Source organism: Lepisosteus oculatus, chromosome 1 (genome assembly GCF_040954835.1).
Source record: "Lepisosteus oculatus isolate fLepOcu1 chromosome 1, fLepOcu1.hap2, whole genome shotgun sequence".
Classification (NCBI taxonomy): Eukaryota; Metazoa; Chordata; class Actinopteri; order Semionotiformes; family Lepisosteidae; genus Lepisosteus; species Lepisosteus oculatus.
Window position 1 is genome coordinate 19,353,570 of NC_090696.1, and position 25,296 is coordinate 19,378,865.

Sequence of the window (25,296 nt, forward strand, 5' to 3'; positions counted from 1 at the left end):
GAGCCTTCACCAGGACTGGCTGCTGTACTAGAGTCCTGTCCTCTTTTCTTCCAGCACTGATACCTGAACCAAGCACGAGCAACGCCTCATCCCTTTCCTGGGAAGTGGAACGCTCTGAGCTTTCAAGCTTTCTCCATTTTGAGTAGGATGTTGTTGTTTTTTTACGACGGCATGCCCAGAAAATGTCATATTTGAACATAGCGGCGCTGGGAGGGCCGATTCCAAAGCCCACATGGGCAGGTGTGTTCGCCTGGCCAGTGAGCTGACGTGAGGACCCCCTCTAGCCTGTGGGCTCTCACTGGCCAGCTTTTCCAAAACTGCTCCAGGAAAAGCATCTCGTGCCAGAAGTGGTTTTTCCCCTCGGTAACTTTATCCCTGAAAAAAGTTTCAGCCGACTGGGACGCAAACCATTATGTCTGGAGGGGTGGTTTTCCAGTGAGGTGGGTTTAGGCTGAGCGTGCTTCTAGCCAAAGCTTCAAGAGACAGAACTGGGGCACGAAAATTTGAGGTGAAAGGAGAAGAGGGATTCTTACCATTCTCGGAGGCATTTTTTAACATGCAGCCGATCCAGTGTGATTTATGAAGGCATTAAGGAGTGTTGCAGATCAGAGGGGAAGCAGATTTCTCACAGATAGTGGGACTGGCAGCAGACACCCTGGGGTACTGCACCAGTAGAGGGCGCTGTGGAAGGATAAACGTTGTCAGAGCACAGTTCCTGAACATGTCTATGGTCCATCCATCTGCTTCTTAACCAGCCAGCAACGGGCGCAAGGCAGGGTACACCCTGGACAGGACGCCAGGCCATCGCAGGGCACGCAGGCACAGACACTCTCACACCAGGGCCAATTTCTCCAGAAGCCAATTAACCTGCCAGCATGTCTTTGGACCCTGGGAACAGACAGGAACACCCAGAGGAAATCCGCATGAACACGGAGGGAGCATGCAAACTCCACACAGACAGCACCCCAGGCCCAGAATTGAACCCAGGGCACCAGCGCTGCGAGGCAGTAATGCCCACCACTGCGCCGCCCCACATGCAGGCCGTATATGGTAGAAATCTGAACCTCATAAACCTGTGTGGCAGAAGGTGCTCTTAACCAGCTGTCAGTAATCACTCACTCTCACAGGCGAGGCAGGTGAGGATGTGATTCCCAGCCTTGTCAAGAGCAACACAATCCACTGTAACACAACCAATATCACCTTGCAGGCAGTATCGGCAGGCAATCAGGCAATACATTCTTCCTGTTCTTCTGCTTCGACTCTCCAGCTGGGTTTCTACTGTTCAGCTGTGGGAAAAGGTGCAGCCAACATGAGGGACAAGAATTCCCGGCAGCACTCCAGAGGGGAAAGAAAAGGGGGAATTAGAAACAAACCGACATGGAGGCGGGGGGGAAAGAGGTCCGAGGAGAGTCGGGACGTGCTCCTGGAAATGGCGGCTCTCGGCCAGCTCGCTGAGCCGGCTCCCCCAGGGCTGTGCGCTCCCCCTGGGGGGGCAGGGTGCCCGTCCTGCCCTTGAGCGCTCGTTACTGTTCCTCCCTGCGAACGCTTGCACACCGAATGAGCAGTAACAGAGCCCCAGGGCCGGTAGAAGTTTTCTGTTTGAGATGATCCGTATTGTACGTCCCCCGCCGTCCTGCAGGATGACCGCATGAGGTCAGCCTGGGCGTTCGAACTGGGAGCAGGGCCCGACGGTTCTTTGCACAAAGAGTGGTGGGGGCCTGGAGGCGCGCTATTCCTCCACAGTGTGGAAGTGGGTAATCTTCCATCGCTGGATCAGGCCCTTGGATCACTCGGCTATTGAAAGCGCCAGCTGGGCTGAATGGCCTCCTGTCGTTTTCAAACTTCGGTCCCGAGCAGCAGGACCCGTGTTCGCCTGTTTTCTGCCGCCTCTCCCTTTCTCCCGGTAGCGGTGCGAACGCCCTGACTCATTGCCTCGCACGAGGCGCTCCGCGTGCTGCAGAATCGCTGTGACTGGCAAGAGCTGACTGAGTAAACCTTACCTACCCGCGCGACAGGCAAGAGACACCGCCGCCGAGCGCTTCCAGCGCCCCCCCCCAACACAAACAGCCCAATCATCTGCGCGCAGCTCCGAAGAGAAAAGTTTGCAAAGCCACCCGTGCGTGTGGAACTGACACGTTGGCACTAATATTGATTTGAGCTGGTGCCCCGCGCCGTGGGTATGAGTCAACACGAGCCGTCAATCACAACGATCCGGTCGCTCTCGGAGCTCGCGCGCGCAAGCTAGTAGTTTCAGTACAAACGGCCTGATCGCTTTATTCCTGCGTGAATAATTTACAGAGACAATAAGCAGGGTACCTGCTTATGGAACCACGGCGGAGGGCTGAGTCTGCCGTTTCATTGCCCTTCTGGGTCTCAGGCACCAGTAACGGGTTCATCTGCATAGACACACAAGCCGGTCCGGGTCGGAACTCTCACAAGCACCGACATTAAAACTGCGTTTAAAAACGCAACCCTTGTTTCTCGACCAGTTGGATTGTGGGGGTTTCGAAAAACTGCCCCATCTATATCGTCAGAATCGTAAGGAAGAGGGGATGAAGCAGTTATATTGGTGTGTGTGTGTGCGCGCGTTTAAACCGACACACGAACTTGAAATAGAAACGAAACCTTTTCCGTCAGCAGTAATGCGCGGGCCTAATCTCTTCCTCGGATCGGCAGGTTCAGTTTAGCGCCTGTCATCTTTCCAGCGGCGGATAGAAATAGAACATAATGCCCTAGAATGAGCGCTAGCGCGAGGACACCGCGTGCCTCTGCGGCGCTCGCGCTGACTGACAGCTCCCCGACGTGTCCTGCCTGCTGGAAACTGAGAGGTGACACGATTGAAAGAAGTCTAAGCCACCAGATACAAAGACGGCGCCTCGGGTCGTGAGCGAGAAATCGGAGGGCTCTGTTATTATTATCTGTAGTACTAAAGGATTTTACTATATCACGGTAATAGGTTATATTACATATAATGATGAAAGACAACTTCAGTACAGAACTGTACACCCACGTATCATCTTACCAGATAAGCGGTGGCCTAGTGAACAACCATACCCCTCCACTACTAATAATTTAGCCACTTTATTTTGCAGACACTCTGAAATGCATTTTATAGGATGTGTATCGCGCGGTTTTGCAGTCTGTCGCAGCTGGAGGCTGGGAGCTGAGACACAGCCAAGCTCCTGACAGACACTTAAATAACGAAGCGGACAGCCCGAGCTCCCGCGCGCTGCCCGCCCGCCTCTCGCGCCGCCGGAGCGGGGAAGCTCGCTCTCGTTGTTAAGAATCAATTCCCTGTGTCACCTTTATGGATTTTATTTATTTGTCTGCTGGGTAATAATGGCAAGGCGCGCGCACATCACTCAGGTAGATGGATTATAACTCACGGCTTCCCGGTCATCAATCACGGGGATTTGACTTCCTGTATCGCGTACAACTGTTACTGTCATATTAAAGCGCTGCATTATCAAGATCAATGACATTTTAAACGCATTCCAGTTAAGGGTGATTGGTGACAATAAAGAAGTACGATACTACGATTAAACCGCTCCAGTCTCCGCTGCTTATAGCGCAGAGCGCGTCTCTTACGGAACCCTGCTAAGTGGCGTTTAAAACACTGCGGTAAATTACGATACTGCAGTTACATACACTCAGGACAAATACTGTACAGGCCTCGTTCTCGGACAAAGGCGGGTGTGGAGCTGGCAGATTAAAACACTCCTGGTCTAAGACTGCGAGGAATGGTGTCTGCCGCTGTGAGGGGGCACGTTGAACTCTTTCTTCTTAGATATTTTATTTCTGCTACTTAAAAAAAAAACAACAACAAACCGGTGTTCCAGGCCCAAAGACCCTGTCCTTCACCACACAGGAGAGAACAGTCTGGGAAAAAAAAATACAGGAAATGGAATTGCAGACAGGGCGTCCTAAAGCGGATTAACAAACTCCGGCTCTGAAAAAGAAAAAATCATTCAACTCCTCTCGTGTACTTCAGAAGGATGTCTCCGGGTTTTGGCTGACACACATCAGAAGCTCCAGGGAGGGCTGGTCGAGAGTCAGGAGGCCTGGACTCCAGACGGTTGTTATTCATGGATTGTCCCATTCCTATTGCGCTCCGGGGCTCCGCTCTGTTCCCACCCCTTACCTGTTCCTCGCCCGTGTCCGTCCCCGCCATGACGTTCTGCTTCTGCTGCCAGACTGTGTGGACACCCCTGAGTGTGCCCCGCCTGGAGCCCCGAGCGTCTCCGCGGGTGACCTGGGCCTGAAGGAGGCCGCCTGACAGAGCCCACGGGCGTCGGGCCGTCGCCTGGCCCACAAGGACCTGAGAAGACTCGGCTCTGAGAATCGGCTCAGGTGTTCGGCTACCTGTGCGCAGGTGAGGACACAGGTGAGTTTAGCAGCCTCCGCTACCGGCAGTGTCGTCAAGCCCAGAACTAGACACCAGACACACGGCGCTAGATCAGTGTGGTAAGAACACAACTTGTGTCCTTTTCCTCGCGGGCTGATAAAGACGGTGCATTTTTCCTAATCGGATTCTACGCCTGTGGTGGATAAATCTATTGCCCTACAGAAAGGGTTATCAAAAATGTGGCTGACATGCCTGGCGGGTGTCAAATCCCATGGGAATGCTTGTCAAATCCCATGGGCATGCCAACAGCCTTTCCCTGGATGCTGCGGGCTTGGTGAAAAGCTCCTCTTTTGGCTCTGGGCTGAGAGCTGATGGAGATGAGAGGTGGCCCTCTGAGTGCCCTGTCTGAACGGCAGCGCTTGAGCTGGGTCCAGACTGTAACCCTATGTAGCACCAGCACCTCTGAATTCTTGATGTGTGGGTACTTCTTGTTGAGTTTAATAATGGTTTACAGACTCAATTTCCCTGATGCAGCCATTCACAGTTTGAATCCAAGCACATCTGATCATAATCTGTAAAATTGAACACTACAATATGGGTGGGGTTTTTAATCCTGTACTGTATAGCTTGAGTGGCGCTAATTAAAAAAGGAAACTATTCCTGAGCTTGTCTCCTGTCCCTTTATTCTGATTTTCTCAAGAGTGACTGTGAGCCTTTCTCCAAGCACGGGCATCAGTTTGTTTCTAATTCAGCAGGATTAATCCCAGACGAAGGGAGGCTAATTTCTGTCTCGACACTCAAAATGTGTGGTAAAAATCGCACCAGTTTCCATCAGGTATTTTCCTGATAGTAAGTTTTTTGGGATTGGAAGACGAGGGTCCTGGCGCTCCTTTATTTCCATTTCAATGTTCAGAAGTAACCTTGTGTTGAGGTGGGGTAGGGGGAGAGCAGAGTATTTTTCTGTGTGTGTGTGGGGTGGCACGGTAATGTAGTGGTCAGCATTGCTGCCTCATAGCTCTGGGGTCCTGGGTTCAGTTCCAGACCTGGAGCGCTGTCTGCGTGGAGCTTGCATGTTCTCCCCTTGTTCAGGTGGGTTTCCTCCCTCAGTCCAAAGACAGGCTGTTAGGTTCTTTGTCTTCAGGAAAAATTATCTCTTGAATAAATGTGAGTGTCTGGGTCTGTGTGCCCTGTTATGGACAGGTGTCCTGTCCTGGGTGTCCCCTGCCCTGTCCCTGTTGCTTGCTGGGATACGCTCCAGCTCCCCTGTGGCACTGAAGTGGATGAGGTGGCTAGGAAATAGAGGGATGGATGTTTAGTGTGTTTCCATCTGGGAAGTGGGCAATCTGAAAAACTCTGTTTCCTTGGATTCTTAGAAATTGTACTGCGAGACACTGAGTGCGGGTGTTTGCTTGTTTGTGGTCTGTGGCTCTGTTTCAGAATCGCTTCCTCTGTGATCATGTTCGGTCACGAGCAGGGCTGAGGAACGGAAGGGCTCCCCACAGCTGGTGTTGGCTAGGCTGTCCTGCTGCAGGGGCTGCAGACTGCCTCAGGCCGTGGCGCCATGCTCCAGGAAGAGCTGTGTAGCACTGCTCCGCGATCATTACGATCATGTCTTCCATCAGGTTCTCCTCCAGCCCACAGCAAATCCACCGACCTCTCATGAAGATCCACCTTCTCAACAGACGGGAATACTAAAACCTCTTGTTTTAGTCCACTGGAACAGAGTCATGCTGGCTGCTATAGACTGGAAGACGGGCAAAGTCTTGCCCGTGTTGTGACTGACAACGTTTCCCAGAAGGACAGAACAGTGGCTCCTCTTCTTCGTCAAGCTTTAAGTCTGTCATCCTAAGGGGGATCCTGAAATGCAAGCAAGCCCCTGTGAGCCCTCTAACACTTCCAGGTAGTGACTGTGGCTGTGTTGTGTGTGTTAAGCTGCAGTTGCACTGCAATTTCCCTCACAGGATCAATAAAGTATCTATCTAACAAGAAAGCTCTGCTCTCTGAGGTCAATAGCCCCACAGACTGTCTATGGGCCCTGTGATCTATACTTTCTGCTGGCTTTATTTTATCTGAGGAACATGGGCAATGCCAGGCATGCCGAAAACTGCCCAGTGCTAACTCCACACAGCCCCCTAACCCTTAACCTTCGAGGAGGCGTGGTCATAGTCACCAGCCCAATCCACTCCCCCTGTTTTTCAGCCGCTGCCCTTCTCTGTAATTGATAACGAGCAGGAGCACTGTGGCAGTTAAGGCGCTGGCCGCATGACCTCCTGCAACCGAGTGTGTTCGGCAGACCTGATCTGCGTTACACTGCCATTTATCTTGTTTGCTGCGAAACTGTCTGAACTTCTGCCATGCTGGTGCAGTGCTGTCCCGCAGCCAGACCGTTCCAAACCCTGCTGTACTGAGTGCTCATGGGATTGGGATGATGCCCGGCCTCTGTGGCTCATGGTCTTGCTGTAGCCGAACTTGGAAAATCCCATTGGAATCTGGGTAAAACCTAAGGGAGAAACTACGGCCAAAGCAAGGCAGACAGGCGGAGGGGAGAAACAACACACCGATCATGAGGAATCAAACTGTCTTGCAGGTGACCGGGGCATTTCTCGAATCCCTGATTTAGTGTGCTCTTTGCGTGATTCCGTATGGAGTACTTTCAGGATACAAAATCCCAGCACTGTTTAACACTGGAGCCTCATGCACCTCTCTTTCATAGCAGCCCAGTACACCAAAATAATCAAAGGCTTGATATATCCTTCGTAACTTTGCTTTCAACGAAACTGAGGTACAACAGCTCGCTGTACAATAACCTAGGAACACCCAGATCCTGCTGGAATTGTATACACGTGTTAATTGTGGTAGCAGGCCTAAGATACCTGATACACGTCTAACACTAATCGTCTGACTTACCTTATATTGCTTCAGCTGCGTGTGTGTGCGTGTGTGGCCCCCAGCTTTACGTCAGAAGCACACAAAATGTCCACACCCACACCCACACGGTCTCTCTCGTTTCCCATCTTCCTCCCTCTCCCCATCACAGGAGCTCCGCGGCGTGGCGGCGTGGCGGCGCGCCTTTAGCTAGAATCCCCCCGATGACACCGGCCGGCTGCGGGAGTGATCGAGTAGGGGGAACCGGAGTGCGAAGACTCGGGGCTTAACCAATCACGGCCGACAGCCCCGCGCTGCATTAACGGCGCTGACCTTTCTCTCGGCGGTGACAGTCATCTGTCAGCGCCGTTTCATTCCGGGCGCTCCCGGGTCGAGCAATGGAAAAATAATGAGGCCTGACAGTCGTAGGGTTAAACAAGGGCCGCGTGTCAGCGCCAAATCCCGGCATCACTGGTCCTGTCAGCGAGGTGAGGAGTTAATACGAGCGGAAATAAACCTCCGGGAGCCGCGGTTATCACGGCCGTGATCCCTGGGCTCGGTTTCTGAGTGATGGGATAAGGATCAGTCGATAAGGGTGGGAAATCAATTACGCTCGCAGATGGTACCCATTCCTCGAAGGGCAATCGCTCTTCACACCTGATTTACCTGATATCCTCTCTCGAGCCTGCGTTCTGGAACCGGGAGGGAGCTGCTCGCGCTTGAAAATCGCCTTCAACGTCATATTAAAAAAAAAATGAGAAGAGAATGTACGCGCGGCCTCTTCACGTGCGAAGCACAGAACGTTGTCCACGTTGTGTTACAGGATGTGTTTAGTCATCCTGTAACTCTCATTTTAACGGAAATTGCCTTGGGTTTTATACAATCGTGATTGAAGACGTTTTACTGGTGAGTGGGGGGAAAAAAAAAACCGTGAAGCATTTAAACGTGTCGTGCGCCAGTCGGAGACGGAACCCGTGTCTGTAATTGGGAGAGCAGTGTTGTGTGATACCGCTACATTACTGGCAAGGTGGACGGGAGCCCCCCACGAACTCTACTGAGGTGTACCCCCGCTCCCTCTCTCCCCTTGTGAATCTCTGAGGCGTGTTGAGAAAGGCGAATTGCAGACTCACGGAAATCGATCCTCCCTCCCCGCTCCGCCGCCCGAGTGAGGCGCGAGCTTCGTATTCACCTCGAGGGATTAGAAAGAAAGTTCGCGAACGGCCGTGGACATTGGTCACAAACCACCGCAGCGATTGTGAAGACAATAAAAACAGTTATACACCGTGCATCCTTGTTTTTCCATGTATCCGCCTCACAATCTGTCCATCCGCTAATTCTGCACAAAATACATTTCATGAAAAATATCTGTACAACTAAAGCAAGCCCGCGTGCTCTGAAGCCGCTGTGTAATGTGAAGAATGCGACGTCTACCAAATATTCATACCTTTTATTATACTTATATCTTTCAGCTGTGTTAAGGTAGAATAGACGAATTGCAAATATTGCAACGAGTATTTGTATTCTAAGTAGAAACAGGGAACGGGTTTTAAATATTTTGTAAGGCCGTTTTTGACGGAAAAAAAAACGTTTTCCTGGCGTAAACAATGATAAACGACCATGAATAAAGACCTTAAATGTACAAAATTCGCTCTGGTCTTGATTGTTTTTTCGTTGCGCTTATTCTTACTCCACGGAACAGACTCCAGCGCCCACAAACACCCATTCTCGGCCCACTTGCAATAATGTCTGAAAAGACGCTGGAAGTGTAGTGCGCGTTAAACTGTAAACCTCACGGGTCTTGATTTCCTGGTCCTCGAGTTCAAAGCTCGCCAAAGTAATCGTGTGTTATAATGTTCTGCTTTTGAACTGTCCCACACAAACCTGTCTGCACAGTACTAAACATCAACTGGCAATTTATAACTCACTGCCAAACATGAGTTGTAGCTGTTACCCGTTTCGAGACTTCGCCTGCACCGATACCTTTCTTAAATAGTTATGGACGCTGTTTTATTAGTTGGTTTTTTTAAACACATTGTGATTTCAACGTGAAGGGCCGCGTCCCCACGGTAGGATGACAGTTTTCCTTCACTTCAACCGACGAAGACCGACCACCACGAAAGTGTAAACATAAACCGTGGGTAGAAGCCATCGCAGTCCTACTCAAGCAGGGAGCACCGAGAGAGATGTAGCTGGAAGGCGAGAAGGTTGAAAGGTGGGCAGAGAGAAAGAAAAGCGGAGCGTCGTGGAGACTGGGAGAGAGAGAGAGCGAGCGTGCACGCGGGAGTCTCCGGCGCGCGCGCGCGCACGAGAACCAGACTCGAGCGCTCGGTGTGCCAGCGGCACGGGACGCTGTAAACAGCCCGTTGGGCGCCATCTTTGCTTCTCGACACCGTTGCCAATATGTTAAAGGCAGCTGGCATGCAGTTGTTGGAAGGCGAAATAAGGGAGTCGGGAGTGAGAGAGTGTGTTGGGGGAAAGGGAAGGGGGGGGTTGGTCTGCTTCCAGTGAAAATCCCCCCGAGGAAAAACTCCATAGTTCATTCTGAACACGAGCCGACCATTAACTATCATCTGTCCTGACAAATATGTCTGTTGGTATGGTACAAGCTGTTTAGCGCGGAATGGTGCCAAGGCAAGGCGACTCGCCTACCCGGGGTCAGCGTGCTAATACAGTTCCTATTGCTATCTAATGGGGGTACTTTGGGTACAGTGTACATTAGGCTGGAAAAACATCTGTTACTCCCGTATTGTGAGTCACATATTCAGACTGCGTTAGGCTATAATTGGCACAGGACGCGTTTTGTGCGGTATGTTAACGTTTTCGATGTGGTTCTGGAAAGCTGGCTCATGAAGGCGGAGGAATTTAGTTGTTTTTTTTTAAACAACACTGGAGGAGCAGTTACTAGCAGCCGCGCTACGTTGCTATATGGGGATCTCTAGGCGACTTATTTATTTTTTAAATGTGGCGGCAATTTGCATAACTCATCGCAAGGCGAGGAAACGAGCGCGCACCTGTTTTTAAAGCAACCCCGTGATTTTTTTTCTAACCAGATGCAAGCCATTAGGAGACGCAGCCTCTAATTTCTTCACGGGGCTGCGATCGACTGCAAACGAATTTATATTCAGGCGGTAAACAGAAAAGCTGCAGAGATTTATTTATTGAGCGAAAGCGAGAGAAACAAGCGAGTAAGTGAACCCTGTACGACCCCGGATCTGACACGAAGATGGATATGTGTAGAATGTAAATGTACCGAGGGAAGAGATACATTGTATTCAGTCATTCAGCACATCGCTGCCTGCAGAATTCCATTAACTCTTCCAGATGGGACCTAAAAGATATAATATCATAAACTGTATTATTATTATTATTATTATTATTATTATTATTATTATTATTATTATTATTATTATTGTTTTGTTGTTGTTGTTGTTTATTTTGTTAAAGGAGATAAATGTGTATCGAACTATTGCATTTTTGACCATTGAGCATTATGGCCACTTTAGTGTTTGAATCTGAGTGTATTATACAAAATATTAGTCACTGTTTTAACAGGTTGATAGGACCTCATCTTCCCTTTTTCTTCCTTTTTAACCCGAGAGCGGAGGTCAAGCGATCGAGACGTTTTGAAAACGACCTCATTACTGGCTCGTGCCCGCGCGTAGGCATTGTTCCTCAATCAAGCCGAGCTTATAAAGCTATCGAACACCCCGCGCGCTTTCCCCACCCCAGCGCGGGCTATTGATCCTCACGCGGCCCAGCCGGCGCAGCTCCCTCGAGCCCCCGCTGTCTTCTGCTGCTGACAGCTCGAGGCCAGTCGCCCGGTGGAATGAAAGATCCACACCTTGAAAAACGATAAAAAAAACAGTCCACACAAAATTTTCCAGAAGAAGAAATAAACCTAGCGTCAAACAAATAACCAGCGCATGTGTTTACGCGGGAGAAATGGGAACGAACAGTACACTCCGCTGCGATTCGTCATCATTTTGCTACAGTGCGGCATTGCCAAGACCAGTGATTTAAAGTTTCCAGGGCCAGCAGCTGGGGTTCAGTGAAATAGCCAAGCTTGCTGCCTTGTGCACGCCTGGAGTCAGAAAGCCCTTTAAAACCTCCTTCCTGTCTCGGGGCCAGACATTGCTCATTTCTTCCTACTGTCGTGTCGGGGGGGCGGGGTCACAGAGGGCGGTGGGATTGTCGCCCGCTAGCGCGTGTTGTAACGGGGTGAGTGAAACTTGGGAGGCCGGGCGTGCTGTATCACTGATCCAAACACGCATAAAACTGGCGGTGCTCTTTCTCATGTTGTCCCTGTCCTGGACGAGGCGTCAAAGACAGAGCGACAGAAGGTGTCAATACCCAAGGCCACACCTCCTATCTTGATCAGTAGCGCAAAGGTTTACCTCCATCCTCGGAGATCTGGGCACTCGCCGGATCAGATCCAATTAGGAAAGTTCAAGAAGAAAGGAAGCACACTCCGAGATATGGGGGACGGGCGGGCGGGGGGGGGACGCACTCTGTGTGAAGACGGCGTGGGTGGCTTGATTTATTAAGACAATTGGCTCGCTGGAAGACGAGAGAGGCCATGACCGGCTTGTGAGCCTTGAGAGGCCTGGCCGTGTCACCCACCCCGGAGAGCGTCACCACTCACTGAGCGAGACTCGGCATGGAGTTCATTCTCTCCAGACGTGTCACCGGTGTCCTGTTGGAACTGCATACCTGTATTTGAACAGAGTAATGCCAAACCTGTTCGTACGATTGCACATTCTGAACGGACTTCACACTGCTTGTGTTATCACAAACAGGTTTTCGATAAGGAAGATCCATCTAATCAGCCTTCTGTTTTGTTTTGTTTTGTTTGGGGGGGGGGCGAGGTATTACGTATTAATTTTACACCGGAGGTTTACTCTCCTCATTTGTTTCTCTTAAGCTCCATTTTGTAATAGAAGTTTGATTGAACTTGAGTGCTTACTGCAGCCGCCTACGTCATCCGCTCTGCTGCGGCCCCGCGCATCCTCTCCCGTCAAACTGTCCTCGTGCTCGCGCAGCGCAGTAAACCCTGGTCAGAGATCAGAATTTCACTCTCACAGCCAAAATATCATTATTATCATTGTTGTTGTTGCTGTTGTTGTTGTAAAAGATCATGTGTAGGTTTCTCCCACGAAAATTCATAAAGCAATTCAAGTATTATTTATTATATATATATATTTGTATTATTATTAATAATTTTCTTTTTGGATAGAAGAAATGTAGATACAAAAAAAATGAAAACTACAGCCATGTTCACGTTTCAAGACCTTGAAACAACTGGTCTTATTTTTATTTTATTTTTCAATTTTGCTGTAAAACGCGAAATTGTAAAACGATTTCTGTTTCAGGAGCTCCTTTGTATTATGCTTTCTGTGGACAATTCACAGATAAAGTCTTCGTAAACGCCTTCCAGGGGTAACGTAAAAAATGCGTAATAAATAATACAAATAAAATCGAAAAAAAAACTGCGATTAATACAGACATCTACTGCAAATGAAGCGGCGTCGGGAAACACTGTTGCTTTCAGCTTGAGGGAGGGTCTTCGGTTTTTGTCTTCCCTTGGATGGGATTGAATTACATCCTGTGTCAGGATCAAGCACAGAGACTCTCTCTCACACACGAAGCGCGGAGGAAACCCGGGCAGCCTCTAATTACGACCTGACCTGCCGATGAACCGCTAAACGGCAGCTGTCGTGACCCCTCAACCTTAGGAAAGGTGGTCACACACACACTGGGACATACACGCTAACACTCTCAAAAAGTTTGCATGTGTTATTCCTTGCATTTCGTTTTCTTTCTTCCTATGCGTTCAAAATAGGCACTTTGGGCATTTTTTGTTATTTTATAGAAAAATCTTAATTTAAGCACTTTGTGAAGTCAGTTTTAAAGGTTCTACATAAAATAAACTTTATTATTCATTATTATAAAAGGGCCTTCGCTCCTGCTGAAAACAGCATAGAAGACTAAATGCACAAAGGCTTTCGTGTCAGTAACCCTATTACCGATGCCTTTTTCGTGAGAACTAAAATACCATCGAAAATTGAAATTCGGGGATTTCAGACTAGTATCGTTTTATATAACTTTAATAAATAGCAGGTCATTTTTAATCATCACAAACACGCGAAATCCTCGAAAGGACACAAATTCAGAGTTGATCAGCAAATGTTGATTGAGATCAGCAAATTCAATCGAGTCAATCGTCAAATTAGCATACAATCAGAAAAGAGTTTACATATTTTGTATCAAAAGCGAGAGAGTGTCAAGAGAGAGAGAGAGAGATTTCAGTTTTGATTCGGTCATCTATAGAAAAGTAATATTTTTTTTATTTTGTCGTGGACTTGTTTAATAACCTCTTGCCGAGATTGATAAAATCCACAGAGAAAAACATTTAACTTGCACACATTACCGAACTGGGGATTTTTTGTTTAAACGCTACGTGTTTTTGTGTGTGTGTAAGTTTGGGCGTTTAGTACTAAACTCCACACGGGACAAAGTGATGGCGCGACCCTTTATGAGCTCCTCTCTCCCGGAGGCTTTGTAGGAAAATATCTGGAAATATCTATTCGCCTCTGGCGAATTTTTCTACCACCCGAACAGCTGAATTCACACGGTGCTGGGTTGTGTAAACTTATGTTCACTATTTGTACGACAAAGATGAAGCTGATCACCTTTCAACTCACCAAAATAATTTCGGATCTAGGCTGTACGGAGAATACGGGTCACCGTATGTGTTATATATTTACCCGGAAATGTGTGTGAAAGTAGCAAACGTTTTCGTTCAAAATAAACGAAGGTGTCTTCATTAGAAAAAAAAAGGTCGTATAAGGGGTAAAGAAGAAATACAAAATGTTAATTTTATATCGCTTGGTCCTGAAAGGACGTGTTAAAAAACACTACGCGTAGGGCAGAGTGGTCTCAGACTGTCTCGCATGTTTGTGGTGTTGGGGGGGGTTGAAGTGCTCTCGACGGGTGTATGGTAAAATTAAGCAAGAAGAAGGAAAAAATGTTTCTAAATATTAATGACGTTTCAGACCCGCTCTAGTAGCGAACAGATGGGAGACGAGGGCGCAGGCCCGGGCGCGCGCTCTCCATCTGAGTGCCTGCGCGAGGGAGTTCGGGGGGATAACACATGCAAACTAAATTCAGCACGGGCTGAGTATATGTGCATAAAATCAATTCCGGACTTTGCACTTTAATATTTTATGAATCCGGCATGTTAATTGCAAGAGGTGGAGAGCTGGGCTTTTAATCCCCCTGAAGTTGTAAAGAGCACGTTTTACAAAACAGACCCTTAAACGCCAGAGCTTAAGAGAAAACATGCATCGATATCTCTGGCATTTAAATAATTCGTCAATTGCGAATAGCCTTCGTTTAAATGCATGGACAGGTAATTTCTATACGTTTTTATTAATTCGGTTTTTTTATTTAAGGTAGGCCTGCCATACTCTCCAAATATTATTTCTAATTATAGGACTAGAAGAAACCTAAAATTCTGGCGTCAGTCAAGTAAATAGGAAATTAACAGTTTGAGAAATTTACGTGTTTTAAAAACAATTCCAGACAGTCGGTTAATTTTTTTTTAAATCCAGAAGGTGCTACGAGGCTGGAGCCGTTTTGTCTTCTAATAACTATCGTTTCTGTTTTCTAATAACTATTCTATGACCGATGCACAGCCTGCCCTTTGTTTTACAGGATAAGAGAGTAGTAGGTAGTGCTGCACTGAAATGATATATACAGTACGGCCTATCTACAGAAATGGATTCCAGATATGTGACACCGTGGATACTGCTGCTACTTCAGCTTATGGTGGTGATGATTTTATGGCGCTTCATATCAGAATATCGCTTTAGGTCGTAACCTTATTATTGTTGTTGTTTTTGCAGCACTTACGATGCAAGTCACCTGCTAACTCATTTTCTCGTGTCTCGGCTTTGATTTGCACATCATTTTACAAAGGGGACTGGGGTGTCTCTCTGACTGCAATCTGGTTCACACTGCTCCCGGCCCGGTGGGAGTAGGGGCGATTAGTGGAGATATTTTACAGTATATCGCAGACCCACGCGGAGAGACAGTAGCAGGCTGTGTAAACACGGAGCAGTGCTGACAGTTTGACAGACCGGGCCGGGAAAGATCCAAGCAGCGCGCAGAAGTTTATTTCCAGATATTTGCGTTATTAAAAACACACACGATCATTTAATAAAACGAGTTTCGGTTACAAAAGCGTCGACCCCATATGTCAGTTTGCTATGGGGAGATAGATCCATCTTGAAAGACTTTCCCGAGTTTCAACAGCCGCAGCGGAGTTCGGGGGCTGTCACGATGATGTATGACTAACAGAAGGACACGGCACACACACTCACACACACTCGTCACCACACTTAAGAGACGCTCTTCACTTCTCCGGGAGAAATCAAAATAAAATAAATTGATTAATTAATTCTAGAAGAGTAAAATGTTTTGCTCCGGCCTTCCAACCTTGTCTTGTTTGATTTGCGGGTATCTAAAAGACAGGAGACTCCGATAAAGAGTTTTAGATGATTACTGGGGGGAAACCCGAAATAATAGAAAACAAAATATGAACTTACAACCCCAGATCAACAAAGACCAAGTCCCGCTGAACAGTGCAGCGCGATACTTTGGAAGACGGACACCTAAAGACGAAAGGAAGTTGGAGAGAATTCAGACATCAAGTGAGAGTTCGTTTTTCGTGCTATAATCAAGATAACGGGGTATCCGACCCAGCTACCCCCCAAAGCATACTCTGACTATTTAACCCATTAGCTGAATGAAATAATTCAAACAAACAAGTTTGACCGTGCATATGTAGGGCCACGTTCTCCCGGCGTTAGCTGACATAAACCCTCATGGTCAGAACCTGCAGGAGGGATCTGTCTCTCTCCAGTCCTCGCCTCTCTCGCACGGGCTGGTGCCTTCGCACACCCTTTCTGAAAACACTAAGGACTCGCACACGCCCCGAGCCCCTGGGCCCGCCACCTGTCTCAGGTGCTTCTGGACTCGACTCCTCTCTCTCTCTCTCCCGCCCGGCATTTCGCTATCGTATTATTGCCGTGCGTGCTTGCAGTTTTCGTCTCGCGACACCGATTTGCAGCCCTCTGAAAGGGTGTCGCGTGGACCAGGTGCCCGGGATTCTGCACGCGCAACAAGGGCGAGTCTCAGTGCGCCCCGTCCAGCCTTCTGCTTATTTTATTAAAGAATTTCTGAACCCTTTCGTTTATCCAGGTTATTATCGTGTATTCGCTTAATTCTGGGAATAAAAATCAGTGGTACGGCAAAAACAAACAAACAAACAACAACAACTGTGTTCTGTGAAGTACAAAACAAAGAAATATGCCTTTATAAGAGAATAAGTGAACTGGTTTCACGTTACGCGCCTGTCAAGGGTATAAAAGGTCAAAGCGTCATTTCTGCGTGGGATAGAGTGCATAAAACGCCCAGGTTGATTTGATCTCGCAATCCCCTGAGTTATCTGCTGAATGGAAAGAAATCGGATTTGTGAATTTATGGCAACGGTGTGATGAATTAAACCACACGCTGGATAAAAAAAAAAGATTTTTCTATTCCACACGGAGGTCCACACCAGCCTGCACTGAAAAACGTCACGTCACTTTCCTTCAGTCACGTAACTGTCTGTACCTGCAGTGTCATCATCGCTCAGCTCCGTGCCGCTCTTGCAGGTTACGTGGACGCGCTTCCAAGTTTCGCGAAGGCTCTGACTCGGGTGTAGGCCGCGGGGCCCGGACCGAGGCCGAAGGAGAGGCCCCTCGGGGCAGTTTCTCTTACTCTGAAGGAGCAGGACGGTCCGAGTCGACAGAATTAGCTGGCAAAACGAGTCCTTTTGTTTAACATTCTCTGTTAAGACCGCAGACCTTCAGCTGCGTCTGTGCTTGCTACTGTATCTACGCCTGGTAGTAAAGTCTCAAGTCTGTGCCTCTGTACTCCCGGAACAAGCTCCACATTTGAATAAAGTCCATTCTTATCTCCCCGTTGTGTTGCTGTTAACTATCCGTGGCACCCCCCACACCGGGGCAGTGGCAGGGTGTTTCTCGACTCACCTCTGGGGTGACTCAGCCAGCCTCCAGCTCCAGTCGCGGGTGTCCCTTCGAGGTCACCCCGGTGTGGCGCTGTTTAAAACAGAAACGGTACGTGGGATGTTCTGTTTTGTTTTGGATTTTTTTTTCCCTTCCTTCCTCGGGATCCCAGCCTTCCTTGCCGTGCGCCAGTGAGTGAAAGTTATAAATCGCTTCCATTAAGTCCATCAAAGTATCCCATCCCAGCAGGAGAGGGGAGAGGGGAGAGGGGAGGGGAGGGGAGGGGGGGCCCGTGGTGCTGGCCATTGGCCAAAGTGAGCGGTGCGTCATCTCCTTCAATCACGGATCGAATCGCCCCCCCCGCACACACACACACACGCACCATCACCACCCGCCGACCGAGGCCCGGGAGATGCTCCTGTGAAGAGCCTGACAGGCAGGCCGGAGTGGGACCGATCAGAGTTGCTCGACCCGAGTCTGCGCGAGGAGACGATGCGCGGGCGGCAGTCGCGATGAATTCCTACCAAGAGTTCGCGTGCGGCGGGGACCCGGGCGCCCAGGCCGCCGGCGGTTACCCAGCGGCGGAGGTGAGGCTCCAGCACTTCGACCAGAGACCGCTTCCTAAACCCGGCTGTGGGGGCGAAGGGCGCTACGTGGTGGGCGCGGGGCTCCCCTCACCTTTCTCCCCCGACAAGCCCTCTCCTCCGCCTGCCCGCGACTTCTCCACCACCTGCGCTTTCCACGCGGGGAGCCTGCAGGTCGCCTTAGGTCCCGGGACACCTGCTAGAGCCGCCTTCTCGCACGGCCAGGGGTACCCCTCCGCACCAGCCTACCTCCGGCACCCCTACCGGAACCCCCCCGACCTGGACTACTACAGCGGGGCCGCCTACACGTCCAGCGCCGACCTCCCGGCGAGCTTCTCCGGGCTGCACTCCGGCTTGGGGCCGCTCGACCAGCACCCCCAGGCGTGCGCTCAGGAAGGGGCCGAACCGGCCCTGGCGGGCGGGGCGAGTCCGCGGCCGGGCGGCGGAGGCGACGGGGGGCCCTGCAGCAGCAGCAAAACTTTCGACTGGATGAGAGTGAAGAGAAAAGCGCCCCGCGCAGGTGAGAGAGTCGTCAGTAACCCCTCTCTCTCTTTTTTTTTTCCAAATAAAAAAACCGAGAGAAGGAAACGCTGTCGCGGCTCGATTTCTTCATTTTGTCGGAATGAACGCACCGAGCCTCGATCCTACATCCCACTCTGTCGCCGCTGCCGGAGCGCTCCTGCTAGCCGGGGCGGTGACGTGCTGCAACCCAGCCGCCTGGGAGACAGCCGCCGGCACACGAGCAGGCTGTTAAATGCCCCTTCAGTGTCGGAAAGATGCGAACTGTGGCAGGGCGGTAGATTGATTTCACAGATCCCTGAGACCAGGCTCGTACACGCACGCCATTTAAACTAGATCATGGACGAATCGAGTGTTTTGCTACGGGACCCTCCTACATACACGCGCAAATACATCTCATTTAATAAGGACCCGCAGGCCGTGACATCCTATCACTCTTTCGATACGCCAGGCCACCACTGTTTTAAAAACAACCCTAACCATACAGCCCGTATAGACTCGGGTGAAACAGACTGAAAGTATCGGAACTGACCTCGCGTGTAAGGGGCAGGTCTTGAGAGGCTCGATTTAAGCTCCTGGGAAACTGTGGCACCAGCGTACAGGACCCTGGTATCCGAACCTAAGTGACCCCGCTGATCGCAGGTAGCGGCCGCCGGTCCACAACCACGTCGCATGCTGTACTTCCCCGGTTGGCCAGGCGTGGCGCTGTAACAGAGAGCTATCCGCTTTCGGTTCATTCATGATGAAGTTGTGTAATTCCTACATTTCTGTACAACAAACATTGTCGTTTTTATAACGACAAGTTAACAACAAACCAGTACTCCAGCGAGGTAGCCGGGTTGCTAGAGTTTCTCTCTCACAAGACCTGTGTCCAGGACTCCCGTGTGAGTGGACCTTTCACGTTCTTTATATGACCGCGTGGGTTCTCTCCCTCCTTCCAAAACACACGCTGGTGTCCACAAACTGCGCGCGCGCTCTGTGATGGACGGGCTTTGCTCCCAGTGCTTCCGGGATTAATTCCGGTTTGCTTGGATTCTCACTATTAATAAGCGGCTTGAAGATAATGGATGTCATTTGTAATACGTTATGCTCTTTATGGCATTTGTCATTCTCGTTTTGGTCATTCTAATGTTTACTAATCGGGTATAAGGGACTGATAGACAAGGACATATCTTCTTTACCCTTCCAGAGTTCACCTTTCTGTGCACGTGATCTCTCCGTACCGCAACACCCGCGTCTCACGCCTTCCTGCAAAGAGCTGGCGCGTGTGCTTCGCCAGCACTTCGGGAAATTGATGCATGAATCAGCACGTGCTTCCGAGCTTTAATGCAAACAGTGGACGAGTTTTGTCTCCTGTGTGGTAGAAAGGAGGTTGTAGAATTCCAAGCCTTAGGCAAAGGAGATCCCGAAGAACAGGAGATTAGAGGTACTGTAGCAGCTGACGATATTTGAAACCTGTAACTTACACTGCATCGTCATTCAATTGCTTTAGAAATGAGATTCAAACACTTCTCAGCGCGCTGAAGTATGGTACCTTTCTTTACAGCAGAGATCACACAGGGCTTCACAGCCCAGATATGGAGACCCGCCCGTCCGTAAGAAGGCAGAGCGGGCAGCCCCTGGGTGGAATGATAATTCAGTTCCACACCGCGTGGTTTCTGCAGGCGCACAGAGGGTTAAGGACACGTGCTGTGCGGACCCCCGCTGCCGCGAGCTTGTGGCGGAAGCGCTTTGAGATGGGGCTCGCCACGCCGGGGGGCTCGTGATAGGAGCTTTCTTCTGACGTGGAATCACGGAATCGAAAACCGAATCGCAGGCGTTAGAGTAGCAGGCGAGTTGTGACGATGACATTCACAATAATAATATCCTGTTATTTGACAACCTACAGGACCCGGAGGCCTAAATGTACCCCTTATTCAAGCCAAATAATAAATATACAAATGTTAATACGCCTTACACCTCTTGATACAATTCCATTCACCGCTTCTTGTACTGCAGTGTGAACTCTAGAACACGCCCTCCCTGGGAATGCCCTCATTTCCTCTCTACAACGAGGATTATTGTAGGTAGCAGCCAGTGGGAAGACTCTTTTCTATGGAATGAACTCACTTCTAACTTGAAGGGTTTGTTCTGTGAGCACTGACAAGGCGACCTCCTCAAACCCGGAGTCTGCAGCTGTGGCCTGGTTTGTTATTCACTAATCCCGAGTGCTGAACCCGGAACACGTGAACCCGAACCCGAACGACCTACAGCAGGTCGCTGCTGGCTCTGTCGTGGGCTTTGCTGCCTGCCTCTTGGAGGAGATGTGGGAAACCCGCAGGGACAAGGACCCTAGAGCACCAAAGCGAGAGCGATCTTGTTCAAGAACAGATTAAAGTACCCCATTCTGCCAACATAACACAGAGACGGGCTTGGAGCTTCTATTTTGTTGCTGCTTTTTACCCTTTTCGAAGGGAAAACACCTACAAAGTCAATAAAGGCGAGATTCCTGAAAGGCACGCAAACCAATAACTCATACAGTTCTTGTGAACGGCTCGGTTACTTTCTTATTCCTTATTTGAAGTTCATTTTAGTGTTAACCTATAATGGAGCTATGGGACATCTTTGCACAAACCGTGGTGGGAGCCCGGCACAAAAGACCCCATGTTATCGAAATCGCCACCCTGGTTTCTCGCAAGGAACGACTGGACGCGACCCCCGATCACTTAGTCAGTAGTAGCCGAGCTAGTAACGTGAACCAAGAGGCCTCTTCTCGTTTGCGACTTTCCTGTCTTATATCCCGAACTAGTGCGATTCTCAAACACCGCCGTGGACGTGTAGAAGGCGGGCCATGTTGCTCTGATCTTCGCGGAATCCGGAAGGGAAGCAGCCCCCATCCCTGCTGCCCCCCCCCCCCGACCTGTGTGTCTGTGTGCGCGCTAGTCTGCGCGTGGAGAGGAGGGTGGCTCCTTTCCCCGGGAGTCCGCGTTTTTTCTCTCTGTTTGCCGCGTGTCATTCCTCAATTATACTCTGACAGCTCCTGAATTACTGTGGGCTGGATGACGAGATGACTGCAGCGCTGTGTATCGATCACTCTCCCCCCCCACCCCCCCGTTTCCGCCCCAGTACAGTCACCCGCCTGCCTGCCTGGTGGATTCAACTTAGTTAAAGCACGCCCGCCGTTCCTGGGAAATTTACACATTTCAGAGAATCGTTCACCTTTTTAGGTATCGTCTATTCACATATCTCGAAAGTCACTGATCGTGTTGTTGTTGTTGTTGTTGTTGTTTTATTGGCAATGCGGAAATGGTAGTGTATCTGTTGGGCTCGTGTGGTGGTGGTTAAACACTCTGCTTGGAAGGATGGGAACTGGATGGTCCCTCTCTTTTACAGCTTTTTTCTTAAACAGCCACATTTCCACCTGCTGGGTTCTCGCTCTCTCTCCACCCGATCTTCCTCTTTCCAGCAACCAGTCAGGAAACAAAGACACGTATATTAACGTAACTCTCTCCACAAACTGAAACAGAGAACGAGTTCAGGTGGGCAGCTGCGTCCGCATGCGTAGGCTGCAAAGTGACAAGTCATAGGTTTATTCCCTGCTGAAAAGAAGAAAGAAAACGCAGCGTTTCGGCTGTGGAGCCTTCTTCGGTTGTGAAGACTCAAAATATTTTGAAGTGCGTAACCGATAACAATAACACAGGACACGAGCTTACATGAGTTTCGTCTATTTTTACATTGCACGTGAAAGTGAAAGAAAAGGAGTAGTTGGACTGAGAGTCCCGAACGAGCTCTGAGATACCACGTGCCTTCTGCGCGCTTGGCTCAGACTTTTAAAACTCGGTGACTCTGTGTCGGAAATTCCCAGCTGTAAGACCCTGGAGAAGACATTTTCTCGCTCTGTAACTCAACCTTGGGCTATAATCTGAGTGTACAAGTGAAAGGAAACTGGAGCTTCTAATGTCGTGACTAAAGTGCCCAGTGCCCGAGTATAAGGCGATATAACAGCTGTGCAATGATCGAATTCATCTGAATCGCAGGGACTCGAACTCATACAACGATACAAGGTCGTAGAATTTAAACTGAAAAATCTGAAGGCTGTATAGTCGGGACAATGTCTGAAAACACAATTAAGACACCTAGTCAAGAAAAAAAAAGTTTTTTGTGAGTCTACATGGACATTTTTTTAAATTTGTATCGAATTTTATTTTCCGAGGATGGTTAGTCAACAATCATACACATACAAACGATGTTTCTTACTGAATGGTAGTTTGGAATGGGAGGCGCAGTGGCCAACACTGCTGCCTCGCATCGCTGGGGCCCTGGGTTCACTTCCGGAGCGGGGTGCTGTCTGTGTGGAGTTTGCACGTTCTCCCCGTGTTCGTGTGGTTTATCCTCCGGGCGCTGCGCCAAAGTCCACAGTCCAAAGGCATGCTGGGCGCGTGTGTCTCTGTCTGTCTGCCCTGTGATGGGTGTCCATCTCCGGGTGCGCCCAGTGCTTCCCAGGCCACTGCGACCCCGGACTGGCTGAGCGGTGACTGACAGTGATGACGTCAGGCGGTGCCTCAGCTTCCCGGATGCAGAAGCCGCGACCGCCGCAGCTGCCGGAGTTCTGGAACTTTGGAAGGCTGTGTGCCTCGAGGCGCTCGCGCGGTGCCATTGAACTCCGAGCGCCTTTGTGCCGCCCGGGGTCTCCTGCCTGTGCCGCGATGATTAATGCGACTTCGCTTTCCAGTTTCTCGGCATTGCGCAGAGCGGGGTCAGCTGCGGTTTAAACTGGGTGGGAGGCCCGGAGGATCGGGTAACAAAAACTTCCGAAGGGGAGAAGATTCAAATGCTTTCAAACTTGTCCGAGAGAAAAAAAAAGAGAAGTTGGTGGGGGGGGGGGCTCTCATGAAACACCCAGTTTCTGCAAATTTCAGCAATGACACGTCTCCACCCCCCTCTTCGGCGCTTACCCGTGTTGCTGCAGTTCCATCTAAGGACAGCATCGCAAGTTACTCAGAAACGCGTTACTCAAAAGGCACATGTACGATTGTCGACATCAACGAGAAGCTGAGAAACTACCTGTTGGGATGGAAAGGAGGGGTGTCAATGACGTAACACACTCCAAAAATATTTTTTGTAATAACGTTTGTTTTTTCGGTCAGAACTAATTAACTGAATCAATTAGTGTTTCCAACAGTGAAGCAGTGTTTGATTGATTGATTGATTTTTTCCCCGTGTTTTCTGTCCTCTCAGCCAAACGCTTGCCTGGGGGCTGCGCCGTCAGCTACCTCGCGCTGGGACTGGGCCCGAGCGGCGGAGACCCCAGCGGCCTCGCGCAAGGCTGTCTCCAGGGCAACGGAGCTCCGAGAACCAACTTCAGCACCAAGCAGCTGACCGAGCTCGAGAAGGAGTTCCACTTCAACAAGTACCTGACGCGCGCCCGGCGCGTGGAGATCGCCACGGCGCTGCAGCTCAGCGAGAACCAGGTGAAAATCTGGTTCCAGAACCGGCGGATGAAGCAGAAGAAGAGAGAGCGGGAGGGCCTGGTCCTGGGTGCTCTGCCCTCCCCCTGCAGCAGCCAGGAGGACTCCCCCTCGGACAAGTCCGACCTCTGCTCCTCGCCCGCTCCTTCACCTCCGCCGCCGCCGCCGCCCCGAGCGCGCACAGTCACCGGCTCCCCGGCGGCCTCCTCGCAGCCCGAGGTTTGTGCACAAGTCCCCGTAGCCACGCCTGACTCGGCGTGAATTCGTTCGGCCGCTCGCGCGTAAAGGGAGCCGTGCGGGGAGCGGACATCCTCGTCTTTCCTTTCCCCGTCATCGCGGGTCTCTTGTCCTCTCCGCGCACGGTCCGTCCTCTCCTCTCCGGCACGTCCCGGGGGGAGGGGGGGGGGGGCGGGGCAACTAAACGGCGAGCGGAAACCGTACGCGAACGCAACAGGAAGTGGTTGGACAAAATGTAGCTTCTTCTGTATTTAGGAAAAACAAAAACGCACACTTCGTCTGATTGGCGTTCAGAGAACTCTCCTTGAGAGTTTTACGTGGTAACCGGTTAGGTAAGGCGACTCTCTCCTGATCCGGCCCTCTGTTTTACACAAATTAGAGAGTGTGCTCTGCCCACTCTAGTGAAGTTACGTATGTAATTCTGACAGAAGTCTTGCACCTGAGCAAGCAGTATTTTTTTAAACAAAATAACCAGTGCCTCCTCCGAATATTCTCTGGAAAAGAACTTATACACGCTCTCTACGAATCAACACGAATAAAGCCCATATGCGGCTTCAATACTAATGTCAGTCATACAGTTTGCTAACACGAGATTACGTACTTTGCACCACAATCAGCTTGATGCACATTTCTTAATCACTACTGCTCAACACGAGCCACATGAACTGACAGTCGTGGACAATCAGTGTGCCCTAGCAACCTGCAGTTCGTCCTGCTTTATTGGAAAAAGTAGACACCAAATATTACTTGCTGGGTTTGCAGTAGTCAACCGTTACCCAGTGAAGTTTGTTCCGCTGGTGTTTTTATCTCGAATTCCTTCATTAGATCTCGCGTTTGGGGTCGGTGGGGTCCTGCAGCACCTCGATTAAAGACATGTGCAATCAGAACTCTATTAAAGGGACTAATGCGACACAACACGGGCCCGAATAGTAAAAACAGATCGTTAGCAAAAACAATAAAACCAATATCTTTACTATTAAACACAACGTTTTAAATGGTCATTAAACATCGAAGGCGAATTTGTAATCTACACAATCTATTTATTTTCCTTTAATATATCTAAGAGATTAAAGTAAACGGTGGCATTCTTGATTTCACTGATGTGATAGATAATGCAGTGCACTACACTACGCCTTTTTTTAAGGTTTAGGAAGTCCTTTAAATGTATTTTCGGTTTGCTTTTTTTCATTCGTTTGCATACGCGCCTGTCTTGTACATCGGTAGACTGA

The 25,296-nt window shown here is 49.8% G+C and overlaps 1 protein-coding gene across 1 annotated transcript; it reads left to right on the forward strand.

Moving 5' to 3' along the window:
- Positions 1–17,640: 17,640 nt before the first annotated feature.
- Positions 17,641–24,093, forward strand: hoxc1a (homeobox C1a). The gene is made up of 2 exons (XM_015344335.2): positions 17,641–18,384; positions 23,601–24,093. Exons 1-2 carry the CDS (start codon positions 17,793–17,795, stop codon positions 24,089–24,091), a joined length of 1,083 nt encoding a protein of 360 aa, XP_015199821.2. The 5' UTR covers positions 17,641–17,792; the 3' UTR covers positions 24,092–24,093.
- Positions 24,094–25,296: the final 1,203 nt, after the last annotated feature.